General features: G+C 35.7%; 1 protein-coding gene across 1 annotated transcript in view; it reads right to left on the bottom strand.

Moving 5' to 3' along the window:
- Positions 1-6,361, bottom strand: part of LOC149786330 (uncharacterized) — a 122,549-nt gene extending 116,188 nt beyond the window's left edge. The window contains exons 1-2 of the mRNA XM_089975925.1: positions 6,264-6,361; positions 509-696 (exon numbers count right to left, since the gene is read on the bottom strand). Coding sequence (XP_089832051.1) covers positions 509-696; positions 6,264-6,361 — 286 coding nt within the window. The remainder of the gene's footprint in view (positions 1-508; positions 697-6,263) is intronic.
- Between the last annotated feature and the right edge of the window lie 17,359 nt (positions 6,362-23,720).

Here is a 23,720-nt window from a genome sequence, read left to right on the forward strand (position 1 = left end):
ACTGCAGGATAAATAAATACAAAATAAAGGTACTGTTATGTAGATTTCTGTGCAAATGTATGAAATACCATATATTATAGTGACTTGTAAGCCAAGTGTCACACTGTGGAATATTAATAGGAGTTAATTTGGTTTATACAAGACCCCCTATCAATTGCATAAATTACACATTCAACTAATCATTGTCATAACTACAAGACATAGCAACTTTACATTTCATTCAGGAGAAATCTATGCAAGAAAGAGCATTGAATTAATAAACAAATGAATATATTATATTTCAATTTACTTTCCCCAAAATGAACAATTTGAATCTGGAACATTAGATGATCAGTCAAACATATTGTTTTAAAAAGAAATTAACAGTTCCATAATATCTCTGAGTATCAGTGTAATAGATGGATAAATGGAGGTTAGATAAAGTAGAGTTGATTGTACCAAGAAATGAATCAAAAATACTTTGAATGGCTTTGATAAACTAAAAGGAGACAAAAACGTTTTGTCTTACCTTGAAAGTAACTTTTGGTCCTGAGGTAGCTAACAGCAAGCCGTAGGATGGATAACTTGTCTAACTTGGATAAGACACTCTGTTCAAAAGGCAAGAGACTGGCCAAGTGATCTAGTTCTCCATTCAACCGTTCACGATGACGTTTGCTGGGATTACTTTTAGGTGGGTCCTTTGCTGGAGTCTTGATGCTGAAATTTAAATAAACGTCAGTGTCAGAATTTGATGTCAGAATAACCCTGATGTGGTCAAATGCCTGCATTCTTTCAGCACATACACTTATACATTGACAAGGACTGTATAGAACTGAGAAAAATAGAAAATTCAACAAAACTGATTAGACCACTGAAAATGAGTCTTCAGGTATTTTTACCATAGAATTTAAACACACCTACATATGAAAAACTGTTTCTGACTGGTTCAGTGTCATCTACATATGTAACACATTTGTGGATTGGTGTAATGTCACCTACATATGTAACACATTTTTGGACTGGTGTAATGTCACCTACATATCAAACACATTTTTGGACTGGTGTAATGTCACCTACATATGTGACACATTTTTGGACTGGTGTAATGTCACCTACATGTGTAACACATTTTTGGACTGGTGTAATGTCACCTACATATGTAACACATTTTGGACTGGTGTAATGTCACCTACATATGTAACACTTTCTAACTGATCAAATGTCACACTTACATATGTAACACATTTTGTCTGGTCACATGTCACACACACATATGTAACACACTTTCTGACTAGTCAAATATCATATCTATAAAGTATTACACTTTCTCAGTGACCAAATGTCACATCTACCCATGCAACTCATTTTGGTTGGTCAAATGTCACAACAATGTACGTAACATCCTTCATGACTGTCAATGTCAAAGGTCACTGATAATGTAATATACAGTCAAACCATCACATTCTGACTACTTAAGGTGACCATTATTTGTGGTAAGAGAATGAATCAGAATCTTGAAAAATAAAACAGTAACAGAATAACCAAAATAAGGAAAGAAAAGGAGTCTGTCATTCCAAAAATTTCAGTCGTGCCTATTAAGAAAACAAGAGCCATTACAGAGTTGACTAAATGTCTAGCAAATATGACCAAGATGCATCTTGATGTTGTCACAGCCTGACCAACTGTAGCAATCATTCAAGAGCATTACAAAAGGCACTTCAGTGAGTGGTTGTTATAATTAAACAAGCTCTCAAATTCTGTCAAGTGGCTGTTGAAAATCACTGAAGAAAAAGTGCCTTTGGGATGATAATGACAAGTAACATTGAGAACAATAAAATGCTGCTGGCACACCACTTCTTCTTTCTGACATCTTTATTTAGCTCCTAGTTAACAAAGAATTCAAATTTTTTCTGGTTTGTAATGCCTAGCCCTTTTACCTGAAGATACACAGTTGTGGTACTAGAATTTGTAATGTCTAGCCCTTTTACCTGAAGATACGCAGTTGTAGTACTAGATTTTCTAATACCTAGTGGTTGTACCTAAAGATATACAGCTGTAGTACTAGATTTTGTAATGCCTAGTGGTTGTATCCAAAAATATACAGTTGTAGTACTAGATTTTGTAATGCCTAGTGGTTGTACTTAAAGATATACAGTTGTAGTACTAAATTTTGTAATACATAATGGTTGTACCTAAAGATATGCAGTTGTAGTACTAAATTCTGTATTTACCTAGTGGTTGTATCTAAAGATATACAGTTGTAGTACTAGATTTTGTAATACCTAGTGGTTGTACCTAAAGATATACAGTTGTAGTACTAAATTTTGTAATACATAATGGTTGTACCTAAAGATATACAGTTGTAGTACTAGATTTTATTATACCTACTGGTTGTACCTAAAGATATGCAGTTGTAGTACTAAATTCTGTATTTACCTAGTGGTTGTATCTAAAGATATACAGTTGTAGTACTAGATTTTGTAATACCTAGTGGTTGTACCTAAAGATGTACAGTTGTAGTACTAAATTTTGTAATACCTGATAGTTGTACCTAAAGATATACAGTTGTAGTACTAGATTTTGTAATACCTAGTGGTTGTACCTAAAGATGTACAGTTGTAGTACTAAATTTTGTAATACCTGGTGGTTGTACATAATGATACACAGTTAACAGTTGTAGCCAGTGGTAGTTGTACCTCAAGATGCATAGTTGTGGTACTAGATTTTGTAATGCCTAGCCCTTGTACCTCAAGATACACTGTTGTGGTTCTAGATTTAGTAATGCCTAGCTCTTGTACCTCAAGATGCACAGTTGTGGTACTAGATTTAGTAATGCATAGCCCTTGTACCTCAAGAGGCACAGTTGTGGTACTAGATTTAGTAATGCATAGCCCTTGTACCTCAAAAGGCACAGTTGTGGTACTAGATTTAGTAATGCATAGCCCTTGTACCTGAAGATACACTGTTGTGGTACTAGATTTAGTAATGCATAGCCCTTGTACCTCAAGATACACTGTTGTGGTACTAGATTTAGTAATGCATAGCCCTTGTACCTCAAGATACACTGTTGTGGTATTAGATTTAGTAATGCATAGCCCTTGTACCTCAAGATGCACAGTTGTGGTACTAGATTTTACGATGCTTAATGATTGTACCTAAAGGTACATAGTTGTGGTACTAGAGTTTTGCTTTGAGGAGTTAACATATTTGAGCCAAAGAAAACTACCAAAATGCAATTATGAAGTTTTATGAAACCTTTGCAACAAATATTTGGACTCGGGTTAAAATCATGTGACACAGAAAACTCAAAGGTAATAATGTAGTACATAATAGTAGAAAAGAACTACTTATGTATTTTGTGCCCTTTTGTGTGCTCTAACAATATTTTTAAATAATTTAAAAAATATAGATATTTACTTCACGAATTTTTTAAATTATTTTTATAACAATTTTTAATTGCAAGATTTCAACTTCATATTTTACAAGATTCATGAAGTACCAAAGCATGAAAATCCATAACAAACTATGTTTGAATATTATTCATGCCATGTTTGATCAATTTTCAACCATCACAACTTCATGAATGATAAGAATATGAAATTAAATTCCTATGCACTATGAAACACTTAATAAAGCATTGATACTCTCCTTCAGTTTATATGAAATAATAAAACATTCTAATAATAGTGACTAAAGAGAATGAGTTTCACTTCAGTAGAATTTCATATAACTTATATGTATATATTATTTCAAAATTTGAATATTTCCTTAACACAAATAATGACAGAACTTTAAGGACTCAAAGTGCTGTCCATTAAATAATTTTAGTAATTTGTTGTTGTTTCATGTTTTCAAGGGTTGCAGATTAAATTGGTTACTTCACTGGGATTGAGTGAATAATTTAGGTGATGCCATTTGACTCATGTTTGAACGATGACCAGAGAGACATTGGGATTCTTAGTTGAGTTTGAGTTCGAAAATGATTATGTTTTGTAACTGCCTTGGAATAAATGACATGCTAAAATTTGCAGCTGCAACAGACAGGGAACTTGAGTATTTAGGGATCAGTATCCAGAAGTTCACAGAAGCAAAATGTATTTATTGTATTGGACATTTTTAATGTATGTTAGCACCTCATCATTTCTATAATTCTAATCAGGCCAGACATTTGAAATGCTGTATGACATACTTAATATTCTGCTCAGTTTTACAGCTGGTATGATATTTAGCTGATATGATATTATCTGATATGATATTTAGTTGATATGATATTTAGTTGACATGATATTTAGTGATATGATATTATCTGATATGATATTTAACTGATATGATATTATCTGATATGATATTTAGTTGACATGATATTTAGTGATATGATATTATCCGATATGATATTTAGTTGATATGATATTTAGTTGACATAATATTTAGTTGATTATTTAACTGATGCAATATTTACCATACAAATAAAAAAATTAATAATGAATTAGAACTTTCCGAATCTTAAAAAATTCAGAAAATATTCCCTTTCATTCAGTCTTTTTAAAAGTATTCTCATGTTCATAAAATTACATTCTGAAAATGAAACAAGCACAATTCTTGTGGAAATCATTAAAAAAAAAATTGCAACTTTTATATCATTGATCCTGGAACACAAAGCAACAAACAAAAGAGACATGTGAGTTTCTTTTCAATATCTTTTCACTTTCCCCTATGCAGGAACATCTTTTGATATTTTGGTGTCTTCCACTGGGATGTTTTTATCAACAACACCAGCTGATCAAATATAACAATTAACTAACACAAAAGAGATGCCATGAATAGAGTCAGCCTGGCCCCTCAGGAGGAGCTCTTCATAATTCTGTTACAAGGGATCCCTAATCTTTGAACAAAATATCTATTGAACATCAGTTAAAGAGATAGTCATAATGTAAATACCCAAAATAGATGACAGTTGGTGTGGATAAAATCTTTCAGATAGAGACACAATGTAAACAGATGTTCACTGTTCCTGTAGAAGGTAAAGGCCATGACACATGATCTGTTTAACCTGAGAGGATTCTGGGATTGATTAGTTACAGTAAATAGGAATTAATATGATTATGCACTCAAGACAAGATAGGAAAAAAGACACAAAACTAATTTTTGCAACAAAATTTGGAAGAAAACAACAGATGTAATCCCTCCAACTTTACTAAGCAAAAGGTCACATTTGAGAAGGTGGGTCACAGTGACCTTTATGCATAACTTTTACTCACCTTGGTCAACTTGACCCACTTCATTCATTTTTTACCAATCCAAAGTTGTGCCAAGATAAGGAGCCCAGTTAATGTAATCAAGTATGATAATGAAAAACTATACAATTGGCTAACATTTCCTTCTACTGAGGGATCTGAGAGCACCAATTCCGATTCTTCTGTACCTGTGAACAACATACTGGATTTATGATAAAAACCTACTGTCTATACTCAGTTATAAGTCAGAACCAAGTGCAAACTGACAGTCCCAGATCTGCCTTTACATAATGCACCAGTAGATCTGGTTCTTTACAGTTTGTTAGTACAAATCAGTGGAACAATCAACATATACCCTGATCTGCTGGAGCACTATGCAAGAGTAGGCCTGGGTCTATGTTGTTTGCAGTTGGAATGGACCTATAAGCAAGTACAAACCTTAGGTGTCAGAAATCTCCAGGAAAGATACAAAATGACTGCACGCTTCTGTATGAATGTTTGTTAGTGCACACATGGCAAAATTTACACGCATGAACTTGAACAAAAACTTTTATCAGAAACAATTCTTCTTTGGAAGCTGCAAAAATTAGAATACATCCTGACTCATCAACCAATGCTGAAAACTGTTGCAGTCTTGGGAAAAAGTTGCCTGACATTTTACATGAAATCTTTGAAGACAGGTAAATTACCTGGGACATGTGATAAACATTGCTTTGTTAAAGCTTGCAGTCATTAACTGGGAATTTCAAGCACTAATGGACGCAGTTTTTGTTTCACAGCAGTCTGACAATGAGTTAGAATTATATATTGATTCCAGTCTTACTTAATTAGAAATATTGCATTGCTGTGAGCATATGGTAGTCTGTTTCACTAGCTCAATAGACCTAATAAAACCATGGTCTTCTTACCAAAACAACCCAGCCCAGATGAAATGAAAGGAAAAAGAGAATAGAAAAGAAATAAACTTTGGAGACCACAAGATTTCAGCATTATAGAAAAGAAGAAATTCAGTCCATCTGAAGTTCGACATTTCTTCTAGAATCATCTTACCGGGTTATACACACCTTCAGTTGAGGTCTGATAGTGCATTGGAAACACACTTGCTTTGCAATGGTGTAGTTCTTGATTCGTTCCACAAGAGCTACCATTTTCAAGAATTGATGGCTAGACTGGGCTCATTAATCCAGTTGCCAACATTGCAAATGGTGACATTTTCTGATTCTGGCCACAAAAATGCAAGTTTGGTAATAAAGTTGACAGCAATCTTTTATCAAGTATGTGGGAGGCTGGGGGTGGGGTAGGGGTACTAAGTAGTCTAAGGCATTTGCCTTTACAGATTACTGACATCTCACCTCTGTATGCAATGGCTCAAGTTCCAAGCTCAATCAACATGGATATGTCAGAATGCTAGCCAATGGTTTTTCCTGCAGGTAATCTCCTGGGTTCTTCCTCCACCAAATATACTGGCCACCATGTATAAACTATCACATGCTAAAAATTTACATTAAGCCCATAACAACAATTGCTAGGTTTATAATAGACTTGTTAATATCTGGATAAGTAAGGGCATGCTATGTGTGGGGTGGGTTCCATCCCCGACCGAGTCATACCAAAGATTTATAAAAATGGTACTAACAGCTGCCTCACTTGGCACTCAGCATTAAAAGGTTAGTGATAGGACTGGTCGGCCTGGTGTCAGGATGATGTGATTGGGTGGAACATGATGCTACATGTCTGCAGCATGATGCCCAATTGCTAGACATCACTATAAACTGCCACGCTACAGACATCATAGCGATATGACTGAAACATTGTAAAAGCTACATTAAAAATCCAAATCACACACACACACACATCACTGAGTGGCCATGATTTCTTTTAGGCAAAACATGTTTCAAGTACACAATGAATACCTACATCAATATTAACCCTTTTTTAATTCTTTTTAGACATAGGATTGCAGACTGTTCTAAATTGAGATGCACTAAGAAATGACAGAAAAGTTGAGTTTAATTATGTTTTTTATTTAAAAGAATGTCTAAGGCAGAATTGTATGCTACAGATCATAACCTAGCCTTAGAACTTGTCAAAAACTGCCATGACAGTGCAGTGGTCATCTAAAATTCCTGTTATGATTAAACATTCTGTCATTATCATGAGCAATCATGGATCCACTGACAGTTCCAAGATTCATATGGGTATCTGTTTCAAAAACCTACACAATACAAATATGTCATCATGTGAGATTCTCTCACTCTGCTGTCACTGTAAAAACCTATACAATATGAATATGTCATAATGTGAGATCCTCTAACCCTTCTCTCATTGTAAAAACCTACACAATACAAATATGTCATAATCTGAGATCCTCTCACCCTGCTCTAACTGTAAAAACCTAGACAATATGAATATGTTATAATGTGAGATTGTCTCACCCTGCTCTAACTGTAAAAACCTACACATATGAACATGTCATAATGTGAGATCCTCTCATCCTGCTCACTGTAAAAACCTTCACAATATGAATATGTCATAATGTGAGATCCTCTCACCCTGCTCTCATTGTAAAAACCTATGTAATACAAATATGTCATAATGTGAGATTCTCTCACCCTGTTCTCACTGTAAAAACCTATGCAATGCAAATATGTCATAATGTGAGATCCTCTCACCCTGTTCTCACTGTAAAAATCTATGCAATGCAAATATGTCATAATGTGAGATCCTCTCACCCTGCTCTCACTGTAAAATCCTGCACAATACAAATGTGTCATAATGTGAGATCCTCTCACCCTGTTCTCACTGTAGTGCATTAGGTACTATATTAAATCATTTGCCTGCAACTGAAATGGTATTAACATACCCAAACACTTGGAGTACTTGATGAAAATATCTTGGACTTTCTAATCAACACCTAAACAACTGCTGCATAACTTTGTTAACACAATTTAGATGGTTACCTTGGAGCTAGGTAACTACAGTAGAACCTGTTATGAAAGACCACCCGCCAAACAATTATGGTTTCTCAAAATAGGTGGTCTTGCATTTTAAGTCATAACACTAGATAAATAACACTATGTAAATAACACTTTGTAAATAACACTGTGGGGGCCCCGAGTGGTCTAAAGCGCTCTCTGTTATGGATCACTGCCATCTCACCTCTGTCTGCGCCGGTTCGAGTCTCGGATTCAGCCAATGTGGGCACGTGAGAAAGCTTGCCAGTAGCTTCTCATGGGTCGGTGGTTCTTTCCGGGTTTTTCCCAGGTTCTTCCTCCACCATTAAGACTGGCCGCCATGTATAGCCTATTGTGTGCTGAAAAATGGCATTAAACCCCACAACAACAACAACAACAACAACAATAACACTGTATAAATAACACTATGTAAATAACACTAGATAAATAAAGACCAAATAAATTGCAGAATAAATTGACTTAACTTCATGTTGATTCATCCAATGTATGAAGTAAATCCATCAAGGAGTTCAGGAAACATAAGCAAATGAAAAACTTTAGCCTAAACTATAATGGTTGATAACAATGATGACAATGATGTTCAAGTACCAGCTAATTTCTCATTTTCCATTAACAATGGACTTCACAAAAACACAAGAAGCTTGGTAAAATGGTTTGATATCATTTGCAAACAATATGAAACCTTCACACTAGCAGGAGAATAAAATCATTTCTTTCTGGAACTATTCTAGTATGCATGATAGCAGGGCAGTATTTTCATTTGTCCATGAACTATTCTAGTATGCACAATAGCACAGGGTAGTATATTCCTTTGTCCAGGAACTATTCTAGTATGCATGATAGCAGGGCAGTATGTTCATTTGTCCATGAACTATTCTAGTATGCACAATAGCACAGGGTAGTATATTCCTTTGTCCAGGAACTATTCTAGTATGCATGATAGCAGGGCAGTATGTTCATTTGTCCATGAACTATTCTAGTATGCACAATAGCACAGGGTAGTATATTCCTTTGTCCAGGAACTATTCTAGTATGCATGATAGCAGGGCAGTATGTTCATTTGTCCAGGAACTATTCTAGTATGCATGATAGCAGGACAGTATATTCCTTTGTCCACGAACTATTCTAGTATGCATGATAGCAGGGCAGTATGTTCATTTGTCCATGAACTATTCCAGTATGCACAATAGCAGGGCAGAATCCATGATCATTTCTCAAAAACTGCACTACAAAATGTGCAAAAAGTATGCATAATATTTACAAACCTTTGTTTATGATACCCTGTCTTTTTTTTCAAAATGAAGTGTGACTTTTCCCTCCTAAAATTTAAGTTTTAGAATGCACTCTGCTTTGTTCACCATGCTGGAGGACACTGGAAAATTTTATACAGACCTTCAATATAGTTTTCAAATGAAATAAACACAATCGACCAAAGTCATTTTCTTGATTCTTTATTCATTAGAAATTTTACAACCAGGAATCACTTATACATGTAAACAAATTCAACAAATGTATTTTGATTTTGAAACTGCACTGAAAATATGTAGAAATCAAATGGCATTGCATGCCAACATTGCAGACAAGGGAAACAACTCTTAATAAGATTTTCTTGAGTAAACTGGGTTTATTGGAAGTATATGTAGTTATATATATTTTGGCTTTGTTCAGTACCAAATATTAAAGCAAGGTGGCTCAAGAAATGGGAACCTGCTGTCTAAATATATACAAGTTGAAACACACATAAAAAACTAGGTTTGTGTTTGCAAAAAATGTATGTCACCAATGTAGACTAAACAAAGTAAAATAAATTCAAAATTGCAGAAATATTTGAAAATATTTTGTAATTACATTGAAGGTGACAATAAAACTTGACCAAGGTCTACCTTTTTAAGCCTTATACTAATTTTGATTCAATCCATGAAGTCCTACGACAGTTTTCACCGGAAGCAATGTTAAAAGGTCAATTTCTAAGTGAAACAGGGGCCATAACTTGTTAAGTTTTGCCAGGCTTAGGTCTTGGTAATGTAATGCCTCATACCAAAATGCATGTTGATCCATTATGTCATTTGAAAGTTATTTGGCACAGATTAGATTTGTGTAGGACAGGATAGGGCAGGATATAATGTGAGGGTATAGATAAATATTGGTAAAACTACATACCCTGTCCATAGGTCCGGCTGACCTTGTCCAAAATCATGTTCTTTGTGTACCTGACCAAAACCACTGATTGTTTTAATTCTGTAAACAACTAACACATAGATAATACAGTCTTTATGAGTAAGGGTTTAATATTAGGATCATTATCAATAAAAGTAAACATATTTATCTTGGTCTATGTCAAGGACATTGTGTATAACACATTTTATATTATAATTTTAGTAATAGATTTTATCTTGTCAACATTTGGAATCTTCTAGAATGAAATCTTCCATTAGGTATTTTTTTTAGGAAATGCTAATAGGTCAAGTAGAAGACTTCATAATCTTGTTTGATGGGAAAATTATTCTTCTCTGGAAATACAAAGTGCTCTATAATGTTATTGGAAAGAGACATCAACTGGGAATCATGGTGATTTAAAAAAAGGAAACCTTGGAATTTATTACTGTGATTCAACAAAAGACTGTTGGCACATCATTACAATTTAGGTCATTATTACATTAGAGATTACTGGTCACTACAGGCACATCAACACCTTCATCACTGGAAATTATTTGGAATACCACTAACCTTCATTCAGAACTTTGTTTATTAGGACATGTGTTAGTAACTCTAGGATTATTTGGGATTTAATTCAAAATACCATAGGTTCTTTTTATATTTTAACTTTGTATTCTGTGGAGATAAATTATTTGTTGAATTTTACAAAACTTGTTGGGTTTTGCTCTTTTCTATTACTTATTTTAAGACCATAGAGTTGTAATAGGGTATAAAAAGAGAGACTCAGTCTAAACATGAAAAGAGAGAGATCCAGTCTGTCCTGTTTGTACCATAAATGAAAAGAGAAAGATCAAGTCTGTATAATTTGTACTATAAATGAAAATACACAGATAAAGGTGAACAAAGCTGAAATTTGACCCAGATTAGGTAATGTCCATTGATGCAGCAGAATTTATTAAAATGGCCTTCTGTTTGTAAGTTTTTTTCAGTTTGAGAGTAAACAACCATAATGAATAAACACTTTGTGCTCAGATTAATTCTACTTCACTGAGCTTGCTGAAAAGTTTCTTTCTATCTCCTGATAATCTTGTAAACCTTGGTCTGATGTACCCCAATTATACAACATCTATGACTAGCATACGTTGTCCGCAGTCTTCCATAACTACATTCAAAATTTATCGTACAAATAAGTTACAGTGGATTTGGAAGATCAGAATGAGAAATTTTTTTGTGAATGTTGGGTCAAGAAATTCTTAAAGAAAGAGTTTACTGCTTAGTTTACTGTATGCAGGACAGCAATATAATCCATTTTCTCATTCACTTCTTATAGAAGAGTTCTTTTTCAGCAATATAATCCATTTTCTCATTCACTTCTTATAGAAGAGTTCTTTTTCTGTAAGTCACTTTATGGTGTGCTTAAAACATAAATACTGGGAAATGCAGTAGAATACTATGCATGACCCTGGGCCTACAACTGGTAATTAAATGGCTAAAAAAAGGTTTACATGTGATATATATCTTAGTCTCTTTATTTATCTATTTATCTTAACAAAACTTCAATAAGTCGAACATCGATCTCTTGAATTGCTTGCACAGTCAAAGTATAACACACTTTCATGTCTTCAACCTGGGAAAACTAAAATGAACAAATTGGGACTGTATTGTTTTCTCCACCTTTTTAGAAACAAGAGTCCCTCAAAGGGATTGATGTTCAACTGTCCAAAATGAATTTCCAGGAATTCAAGTTATCCATTTTAACTGCTGAGTGTTAAAACTATCTCTGGTCTTCTTCAGCAATAATAATTTCAAAGTGGCCACTGTGACATCAATACTGGATGAAAGATCAGCACCATTTTCATTTTAGACAAATGAAATTCTGTTAGAAGACTTATCTCTAAAACCCCATGTTGTTATGATCCACCATTTGGGAGAATTTGTGGCAAGATTTTCAACATGTTGCAGTCATACTGTATGTCAAACTGGTGCCATTTTTAAGATGGCTGCCATGGTGGCCATATTGTATGTCAGATTGGTACCATTTTTAAGATGGCTGCCATGGTGTTCATATTGTATGTCAGATTGGTACCATTTTCATTCATGACCAACTATATATCATAATTAGTCATGTAGTGAAATTATGACAATTTAACTTTCAATTTATAAGTAGCAAAAACAAGATTAGAAGATGGTTGACATGGAATTCATACTGGATGTCAGATTGGCACCACCTTCATTTAGTATTAACTAGACATCATAGAAAGTCTTCTGGTGAAAACCCAATGTTAATATGTATTTGCTCTGGAAGAGGATGTGGTAAAATTTTCATGACTGCTGTTGTGGAAATAATAATATAACACTAGCACAATTTTTATTTAAGACCAAGTAGACATCATAAGAAGTCTTCTATTGAGAACGATATGATCATATGACTTTCCATTCAGGAGAAGTAGCAATACAAATTTTTTTCAAGATAGCTGCTGTGGTGGAGATACTGGATGTCATATCTGCACCATTTTCATTTAGGGTCAAGTAGTCATCACAAAAAGTCATTTAGTGAAAACCTTATGTTGATATGACAATTCAGGTGGAGTAGCCATGGTAATTTTATTAAGATGGCCACAGTAGTTGCCATACTGGATGTCCAGGTGGCACCATTTTTGTTTAGGACCAACTCAATATAATTAGAAGTCTTCTGCTGAAACCCCATGTTGATATGACTTTCCGTTTAGGAGGAGTAGCGATAATAGAATCTTCAAGATGGCTGCTGTGATAGAGATAATGGATTTCACATCTGCACAGTTTTCATTTAGGACCAACTAGACATCATAAAAGGTCTTTTAGTGACAACACCATTTTGATATGACCATCCATTCAGGGGGGAATAGTGACAAGATTTTCAATATGGCTGCTGTTGTGGCCATATTGGATGTCTGAGCAGGATCACTTAATTTATTACCAGTAGAACTAAAACCAAGATGCCCCTGGGGTAGCCTGGATAGAATTTGTGGGTCCCTGCTCACTTTCAAGAGGCCCTGCCTATTGTTTCATTTGTTACTATAAATGTATTACTTGGTTTTAACTTCACCATTACAACAGAAACAATCTACATAATAACTAAACAATTATTCCATCATGGTCATTTTCTTTTAAATTGCAGCAGTTGCACACAAGACGCACATGTGGGCATGATATGCTCACCTGCATATATTACTTGTCTGTTCTAGAGAAGCTGTAAATAGGTTTTCCACCCACATTCTAAGGAATCCACATCAATGCAAGGAGAGACAACCTGTACACATTTTGTATATTGTATATCTTCAGAAACACTAAAAACAGGATTGGTTCAGCTGTTCTGGAAGTAGTTGAAAATAGGTTTTCCATATTCTTGCAATGGAAGTCATACCATTTCTAGGGAAGACACCCTGACAAAATTTTGACAAAGCAGCTCCTGGGAAATGTTCCTACCTCAATTATTCCCAAGAAGAAGCTGAAAAAATAAGTTTTCCACCTGGTTGCTAAGCAATTTTTCCATGATTGCTCCTATGGGAGCCACTCCAGACACAATTTTAATGAAGCATGTCCATAAACACACTTCAACCAAGCTTGATCCAAATTAGCTTTGCCAATTTGGAGATTTTGAAAATAGATTTTCCATGTGGTTGCTAAGGTTGTCACATTGCTGAGAACCACCCTGGATGTAATTTTGATAAAACATGTCATAAGAAACATTTCTACCAAGTTTGAGTAAAATTCACCCAACTGCTCCAGAGAAGTTAAAAATAGGTTGTCCATATGGTTGCCATGGAAGCCACACCATTGCAAGATGGCTAACAGGGACACAGTTTTGATGCAGCACATCTTAAGAAACATTTATTTGCCCATGCACTGGAATCAGATGGTAAGGCAATGTCCCAATTCAATCTTTTCCTCTGGTATCAGAATACATAATACTTTAATTTTATGGGACCATTAGTAATTATCATGTTCAAGATGTTTAGCATGAAAAAGTAAGATATATTCCTTAATGGACCACTTGGCTTGCCAACCAACCATCTAAAGACAACATGGCCTGCTGACAAATCTGATAACCTGGGCAATTGTATTAACATTATCTACTTAATTATTTTCATGTGTATAGTTTGGTTATTGGACAAAAGTTTTGTCAAACCAAGTGGGTGATCTGGATCTCCTTTACAATTTTGTCTACATAATTTGTACAGCTTATTGTCCACATTTTATGAACTTTTCACCACTTACTGAAATATAATCAATAATCATGATTTAAAGCAGAAAACACAGATTTTAAATAAATAGATATGCTATTTAATCAACAGAGAATTCTCCTAAAATCTGAGTTGAGTTCTTTAAAGATTCACTTGCTTAGAGTGCTATCAAAGTACGAGGTAATCTTGGTCAGTCAGAAGTATATTGCATTGCCCAAATCATACAGTCAAGCATCTTGATGACTTAGTGAAATTGCCTAAAAGTAGGGCCAATGAGCATAAGCTATTATGCAAATGATGTAGTTGTTGTTTTGTGTGCTTTAAACAATGCATGAATGATGTTTACATGTACCTTAACAAACTTTATTGTCTTAAAAGGCACAAGGGCACTGGGCCTGCAGCACTTCAGCTTTAAAATTACTACATTTATGTTTCTCCTCCATCTCTTTCTCTCTCTCTCTTATCTATACCCGGCTGAGCCATACCAAAGACTTACAAAAATGGTACTAACAGCTGCCTTGATTAGTGCTGGTCAGCCTGGTGACAGTATAATGTGACTGGGTGGGACATGATGTTGCATGTCTGCGGCATAATGCCCCTGCTAGACATCAATATAAACTGTCACACTGCAGACATCGTAGTGATATGACTGAAACTTTTTTCAAGTTAAGTGAAAAATCCAAATCACCCCCTCCATATATATATATATATATATATATATATATATATATATATATATATATATATATATATATATATATATATATATATATATATATATATATATATATATATATATATATATATATATATGCATCTACCTGTGCACAGAACTATGGTGTATATTAAAATCTTATAGTATCATAATAAAGTTGTTTAGGACAAAGACAACATCATAATGTGGTGCCACAACTAGCATAGGAACATAAACTGGAGTCAATCACTGTGAACCACAAATGTAGCTGATACAGATATCCATACACCACAATAAAGTATCTATATCAGTAGCACTGTTCTGTAAAACTACTGAACAAATAAAATGCCCTTTTTTGCATAAATCTTCCTCTTGCTGACCAGCACTGCAGGGTATCTGCTATCCTATCCTAATGCTCTAACCCTCATTTACCTAGCGTCCCAGACCCTTTAAATCAAGGGGAGTGTAATTTAGTTAACAGTAAGTGAGGAGAGATTATGGGTTGGTAGGGGATGTGGGGTGTAAGGGCACCTGCTGAGAAGTAAATCCTTAAAAAGGCCAAAACACATTGCCAATAAATTGTGAGAGAGGAGGGTCAATAAGTGTATGAACTAAGTATCGGGGTACATTCTCCCAGGAAGCTCTAATTATTAATGCATTAAAGTAAACCTGATAGCAAGGACCTGTTGTGATGCTCACATCCGGGCAATATACAATAGTGACTTGACTGCTCTATTAGCAATATAAAATGTACACCAAGGCTGTATCATGCCACATTAAAAGCCCACCATTATTGTTTGCTTTTGGTGTTTTTTTTACTGCAGCACAAGTTATTTAGTGCTGAGACAAATGGGGTAAAGGGCCTTGCCCATGGGCACTTACACCAATGGCAGCCAACCTGGGCTGATTTAAAGGTATTACTTGAACCCCCCACTCATTTTGTTGCAAGTTTGGTATCACAGCCACTGTGCAAATGCAGCTCCTTTTTCTATTAGGTGTCTCTTGTGACATATGGTAGGGCGCATTGGGGTTACACTACAACCCTGAGTCTGCAGATAAACAAACATTATGGGAATGGACTAATGAGTGATATCTTTTCCAACCAGAGTATCACGATTAAGTTTGTGCAATCAAACCTGTACAATATAAGACACAACCATGTAGAGAAATTGTCTGCAAGAAACACTACCAAGATAATTAATTGAAATTTTCTATTCACTAGACCAAAACAATATGTCTATACTACATGGATGCCTCTATATACTACGCTATGCTATGCTATGCTATGCTATGCTATCCTATCCTATCCTATACTATACTATACTATACTATACTATACTATACTATACTATACTATACTATACTATACTATACTATACTATACTATACTATACTATACTATACTATATAATAAAGTTAAAGGGCAAAGTTTTAAGTGAATCAGGGACTACAGCTCCATCAAATTTTGCCAAAATACAGAAGAAGAAAAAATCAATCTAAGGTGCATATCTTCTGGACTTGAAACTGATTTATAAAATCACAATAATTTTAAGTGTAAAGCCCAATTTATCACATCGTGTTGTATATATATATATATATTGTACATATTGTACATAATAGATAGAAGGCCTCAAGGTAGATTAGTACTGTAACTAATTCAGTTACCATCTCTAAATAAAATCATTATTATTATTGTTATTATTAATTATTATTATAAATTATTTATTTATTTATTTATTTATTATTATTATTATTATTATTATTATTATTATTATTATTATTATTATTATTATTATTAAAAGTCTCATGCCAAATTTGGCCAAAATTTATTAAATCTGTAAAAAGTAATTATCAGAAACTGAAAGGACAGAGGTCTATGTGAACCTGGTCCAAAGCTGTAACATTTGTGAGATAATGGTGAAACTCAGACTTGAACTAGGGCTTTTTTATGTAAAGCCTCAAACCAAATTTGATTTCAATCCATAGAAACCATCAAATTTAACTGAACAGAAACAAAGTGGAAGGGCAAAGTTCTTAGTCAGACAAAGACAAAACAGTTAAAGTTTGGCCTGAAAACAGTAACAATTTAACTAGCTAAGGTAAAAGTTTAACTTGCAAAGCTTCATGCCAAAGTTGATTTCAATTCATGAAGTTCTTCAAAAGTTACTGGGTAGAAGTGAAATGGAAGGGCAAAGGTCAAAAACTAGGCCACAATACAAAATTTTGACAGAAATCAAACTTGATCCAGGTTTTCTTAATGTAAAGAATCATATAAACTTTTATTTCATTCCATGCAGTCCTTCGAAAGTTCTTGATAGAAATAAAATTTGAGATGGCTGTGATGGGACAGGATGCTAAATGATGGGATGAGATGTGAGGGAATAGCCAGACATGAGTAATACTGTTACACACCCTCCATCGATTAACTGGCCCCTAAATCTGTAATATGTTTACTGTCATACATACCAGCACTTCAGATCTTTATTTACAAGAAGGCCATGTTGTGCATGACAAGCCGACACTCAAGGCATTGCCATAAACCTTGTGACCTTGATATCAAGGTCAAAAGAGCGAGCAAGAGTGCCAAATAATGAACTACCTTTGTTTCGAAGTTAAACATAATTATTGATAGATTCAGCACATATATAGTATTATAAGCAAAATCTTAATGCAAATCTCCTATGACTGTGACCCTGACCCCAAGGTCATATGAATGTGTCACAGTGAATTGTTCTTGTTTCATAATGAAAGATCAAACTACACTGCTGATGTGAATTGTCCTTGTTTCATAATGAAAGATCAAACTGCACTGCTGATGTTTTATGAATGTGACCTTGACCCCAATATGAAAGGGGCAGGCAAGTGCTTTGTAGAATGAATTTCCTTTGCTTTAGAAAGATTCATCCTAGAATCTGAAGAGGGGATGGGCTTCTATGTGAGGTGTTCATAAATATGTGGAAATAAAAAGCTTTAACTCAAAGCTTATCAAAACTGTTCATGATTCTTCACAAACATGAGCATGTTGGAAACTGAAAAGATATAAAAACCAAGTACCTGAAAAATGCTTTGACTAGCTTTTACTTTTAAAGAACAGTTCCGAATGTTGTTCTCAGTGCAATTACAGCTTTGATAAATGTGTAGTACCATTTTATGTCTGTCAAAGGTTGCAATCTGATCCATCAAATCATCTCTGGGACAGAATTGTAGAATCACATCAAAATACAGTACTCCCTTATAAGAGAGATTACTGTTTAATATATATGTAAAAATGTCATCTAAATGAGAGGATTGCCATTAAATATTAAATTGGAATCCATGACTTGCCTTATAAAATAGATCATCTTATATTGAGGTTCCTTATACATGTAGCGAGGGATTGCTGTATAAAAATGATGGTCTTGACTGAATGTTCATTCAACAATTTTCTTGTAATTAATGCATGACTTTAACTTTATCTTCAAGAAATAATCGGTATTCCAAACTGTCATGAAAAGTAAACATAAGGTGTGTTAATGATAATAAAATGTTGCTGAAAATCACAGTATTTTAGTATTGCTTAAGTCGTACAAGATCAGCAAATTCAGCACACTGCAACAAGAAATATTGCCATTTACTTATATGCACATTAGATGACTAAAGCACTTCTTTCATAATAAGCCCTGGGACCTATCATTGGACAAGACTGTCTCAGACAAACATTTGTTTTGATTTTCTGCAAGTTTGGTGGGCTTATCATCAAACATGGGCTTATCATCAAACATGGGATTATCATCAAGCATGGGATTATCATCAAGCATGGGATGGGATTATCATCAAGCATGGGATTATCATCAAGCATGGGATGGGATTATCATCAAGCATCATCAAGCATGGGATTATCATCAAGCATGCAATTATCATCAAACATGGGATTATCGTCAAGCATGCGATTATCATCAAGAATGGGATTATCATTAAGTAGGATTATTATTGAAGAAATATGGGTATGTTGTGACTTATGTTAATAAAATGTTTGTGACCTCTCAATTCACAAACAAAAATTTATTATCAGGAAAATTATGTCAATTCCAAATTTATTTTTGCACATCCACTACAAATACTGAAACATCAATTAGTTAGGGAGACTTCTAATATGGGATATACAGCAGGATACACTGGAGCGTTAAAGCTGGCTGAACAGGAAACTTATTTAGCCCCCATGAAATTTGAGAAATTTTCATAGTAATGTCACAGAGGGAACAGACTAATGACTTTTTTATCTTTCTTTTAAAACCAGAAAAATAGGGTTCTATTTCTAACTTGACAAGTCAAGTTCACATTTACATGTTTACAGCAGTAACAGCTTTATCATCAATGCACCTGAACTGCTCCAGTTTGAAAGAAGATATAATTATGTTTACCTACCATAGTAAATTAACAAGAAGCAAGTCAAACTGGAGACTTGTAGCATGTGTATAATTACTATATATACTCGCTTATAAGTCGAGTCCAACTGCAAACTGCACAGACCCAGATCTGCCATTGCATAATGCACTGGCAGATCTGGGTCTGTGTAGTTTGTAAGAAGTAGTTAGTAGAACAAACAGCATAGACCTTGATCTGAAGGCAAATCCATGTGACGGCAGCTCAAATTCCTTGTTGCCTTGACTTATAAGTGAGTATATATGGTATGTATAGGGTTTAAGCACATCAACATAATACTGGCTATATTGTGTTGATTAAAAAGTAAGATCTAAAAACGTAAAGATAAAATGTTGCAGATAATTTAGGAGGATATGCCCTTCGAATAAATGTAAACTGAAGTACAACAGTATAAGCAAGTGTTCATATCATGCCAAGGAAATGGGAGTACAATAGTATAAACAAGTGTTCATATCATGCCAAGGAAATGGAAGCTAAGAGCCTTTCCCAAATATATACTGAGACAGCTGACCTGAGCTGGTATTGAACCCACAACATTCAGACTATGAGTCTTATGTTATACTGACTGAGACAACTGACCATGGGCTGGCCTGCACTGGTATTGAGCCCACGACATTCAGACTATGAGTCTGATGTTATACTGACTGAGACAGCTTACCTGGGCTGGCCTGCACTGGTATTGAGCCCACAACATTCAGACTACAAGTCTGACATTATACTGACTGAGACAGCTGACCTGGGCTGGCCTGCACTGGTATTGAGCCCACAACATTCAGACTACGAGTCTGACGTTATACTGACTGAGACAGCTTACCTGGGCTGGCCTGCACTGATATTGAGCCCACAACATTCAGACTATGAGTCTGATGTTATACTGACTGATACAGCTTACCTGGGCTGGCCTGCACTGGTATTGAGCCCACAACATTCAGACTACAAGTCTGACATTATACTGACTGAGACAGCTGACCTGGGCTGGCCTGCACTGGTATTGAGCCCACAACATTCAGACTACGAGTCTGACGTTATACTGACTGAGACAGCTTACCTGGGCTGGCCTGCACTGGTATTGAGCCCACAACATTCAGACTATGAGTCTGATGTTATACTGACTGAGACAGCTTACCTGGGCTGGCCTGCACTGGTATTGAGCCCACAACATTCAGACTATGAGTCTGATGTTATACTGACTGAGACAGCTTACCTGGGCTGGCCTGCACTGGTATTGAGCCCACAACATTCAGACTACAAGTCTGACATTATACTGACTGAGACAGCTGACCTGGGCTGGCCTGCACTGGTATTGAGCCCACAACATTCAGACTACGAGTCTGACGTTATACTGACTGAGACAGCTGACCTGGGCTGGCCTGCACTGATATTGAGCCCACAACATTCAGACTATGAGTCTGATGTTATACTGACTGATACAGCTTACCTGGGCTGGCCTGCACTGGTATTGAGCCCACAACATTCAGACTACAAGTCTGACATTATACTGACTGAGACAGCTGACCTGGGCTCGCCTGCACTGGTATTGAGCCCACAACATTCAGACTACGAGTCTGACGTTATACTGACTGAGACAGCTGACCTGGGCTGGCCTGCACTGGTATTGAGCCCACAACATTCAGACTACGAGTCTGACGTTATACTGACTGAGACAGCTGACCTGGGCTGGCCTGCACTGGTATTGAGCCCACAACATTCAGACTATGAGTCTGATGTTATACTGACTGATACAGCTTACCTGGGCTGGCCTGCACTGGTATTGAGCCCACAACATTCAGACTACAAGTCTGACATTATACTGACTGAGACAGCTGACCTGGGCTGGCCTGCACTGGTATTGAGCCCATGACATTCAGACTATGAGTCTGATGTTATACTGACTGAGACAGCTGACCTGGGCTCGCCTGCACTGGTATTGAGTCCACAACATTCAGACTACAAGTCTGACATTATACTGACTGAGACAGCTGACCTGGGCTGGCCTGCACTGGTATTGAGCCCACAACATTCAGACTACGAGTCTGACGTTATACTGACTGAGACAGCTTACCTGGGCTGGCCTGCACTGGTATTGAGCCCACAACATTCAGACTATGAGTCTGATGTTATACTGACTGAGACAGCTTACCTGGGCTGGCCTACACTGGTATTGAGCCCACAACATTCAGACTACGAGTCTGACGTTATACTGACTGAGACAGCTGACCTGGGCTGACCTGCACTGGTATTGAGCCCACGACATTCAGACTATGAGTCTGACGTTATCCTGACTGAGACAGCTTACCTGGGCTGGCCTGCACTGGTATTGAGCCCACAACATTCAGACTACGAGTCTGACGTTATACTGACTGAGACAGCTGACCTGGGCTGGCCTGCACTGGTATTGAGCCCACGACATTCAGACTATGAGTCTGACGTTATACTGACTGAGACAGCTTACCTGGGCTGGCCTGCACTGGTATTGAGCCCATAACATTCAGACTACAAGTCTGACATTATACTGACTGAGACAGCTGACCTGGGCTGGCCTGCACTGGTATTGAGCCCACAACATTCAGACTATGAGTCTGACGTTATACTGACTGAGACAGCTTACCTGGGCTGGCCTGCACTGGTATTGAGCGCACAACATTCAGACTACTGGTATTGAGCCCACGACATTATACTGACTGAGCTACCATGGCTGCCTTACAATGAGGTAAAAAGTATTGATGTTAGTGTTGTCTTGAAGACTGTACACCAAAGTAAAAATCTCAGTATCAAAAAATCTTCTGTATATGATATCTTTTCAAAAACTTATTGTATTGATATTGTCACCTCCTTTTATTCGTCAGGTAGCTGTTTTTCAGATGCTAATCAGAAACTATGAAGTAAAATGTCTTTGATATAAATGCCATTTGTGACAGATGGATATTCATTAATTTATGTGAATAAAAACTTTTATCCTCCACTAACCACTAATACCTGCTAAAAAAACTTGAGCTGGCAGTACTTTGTTTGAAGTGAAAATATAACACACATAACAAATGCTTCCATGTGTCCTGTACTTGTGTTTTGACACATTTTGAAATGCAACTGCACTATATCTTTTCACAGCATCAAAAATCATGTCTTTATAGGACAATTTAATCCAAAATGCTTAAAACAGACACAACAGAGGATAAGATATACCACCATTTGTTCAATGCATAAATATGATTGTTGGGAAAAGAAGTACATGTATATTGACAACTACTAGGAGTTCTTTCCCTTATACACAAACATACTTGCATCAAGTAATGTGAAATCAGTGTAGCTGAAGATTATCAATAACATGCTTTGTAACAGTAAGGACTATAAACTATTGTTGTTATTGTTATTATTATTATTATTATTATTATTATTATTATTATTATTATTATTATTGCTTCAACATAATGTTCAACCAATACACAGAAGCTTAAAGTTGAATGTCCTTATACAGTATTCCCTCATTATGATGCTGTCCATGGTGGCCACACAGTATTTTGCCTTATACTGAGATTGCCTTATCATGAAATACACCATACATAATTTTTACTACAACATAATGTAATTGGATCCATAACAATACCAGTCAGATAACATGGGGCTTAATAGTGAATGGTGTTCAAACAAGGGGTTTAATAGTAAATACTGTTAAAATAAGGTGCTTCATAATTTGTTTCCCCAAAATTTAAAAGACCTGGACCCAATTTTAACACAGCTAAAATAACTGTTGAAATAGATTTCTTGATGATAAAAATACATGTCTTTGTGAAGAATGAAGTTCATACACACCATGTGAAGCCTTCATTCATCATGATATCCTGTTCAAGCTCTCTGTTCCTAATGGAAAGAAATCAGAGAATGTTGCCTTTAATTGAAATCTATTCTCTCCATTTCTCCAAAACCCCATTATTAACTGAACTTCAGCAAAGTGAGACTGATACATGTTTGCTTAGGTTTTTTGAGGTTTAATGCCATTTTCAGCACATCATAGGCTATACATGGCATCCAGTACATA

The sequence above is a fragment of the Sinohyriopsis cumingii genome, chromosome 12, assembly GCF_028554795.1.
Source record: "Sinohyriopsis cumingii isolate HCF-2022 chromosome 12, ASM2855479v2, whole genome shotgun sequence".
Classification (NCBI taxonomy): domain Eukaryota; kingdom Metazoa; phylum Mollusca; class Bivalvia; order Unionida; family Unionidae; genus Sinohyriopsis; species Sinohyriopsis cumingii.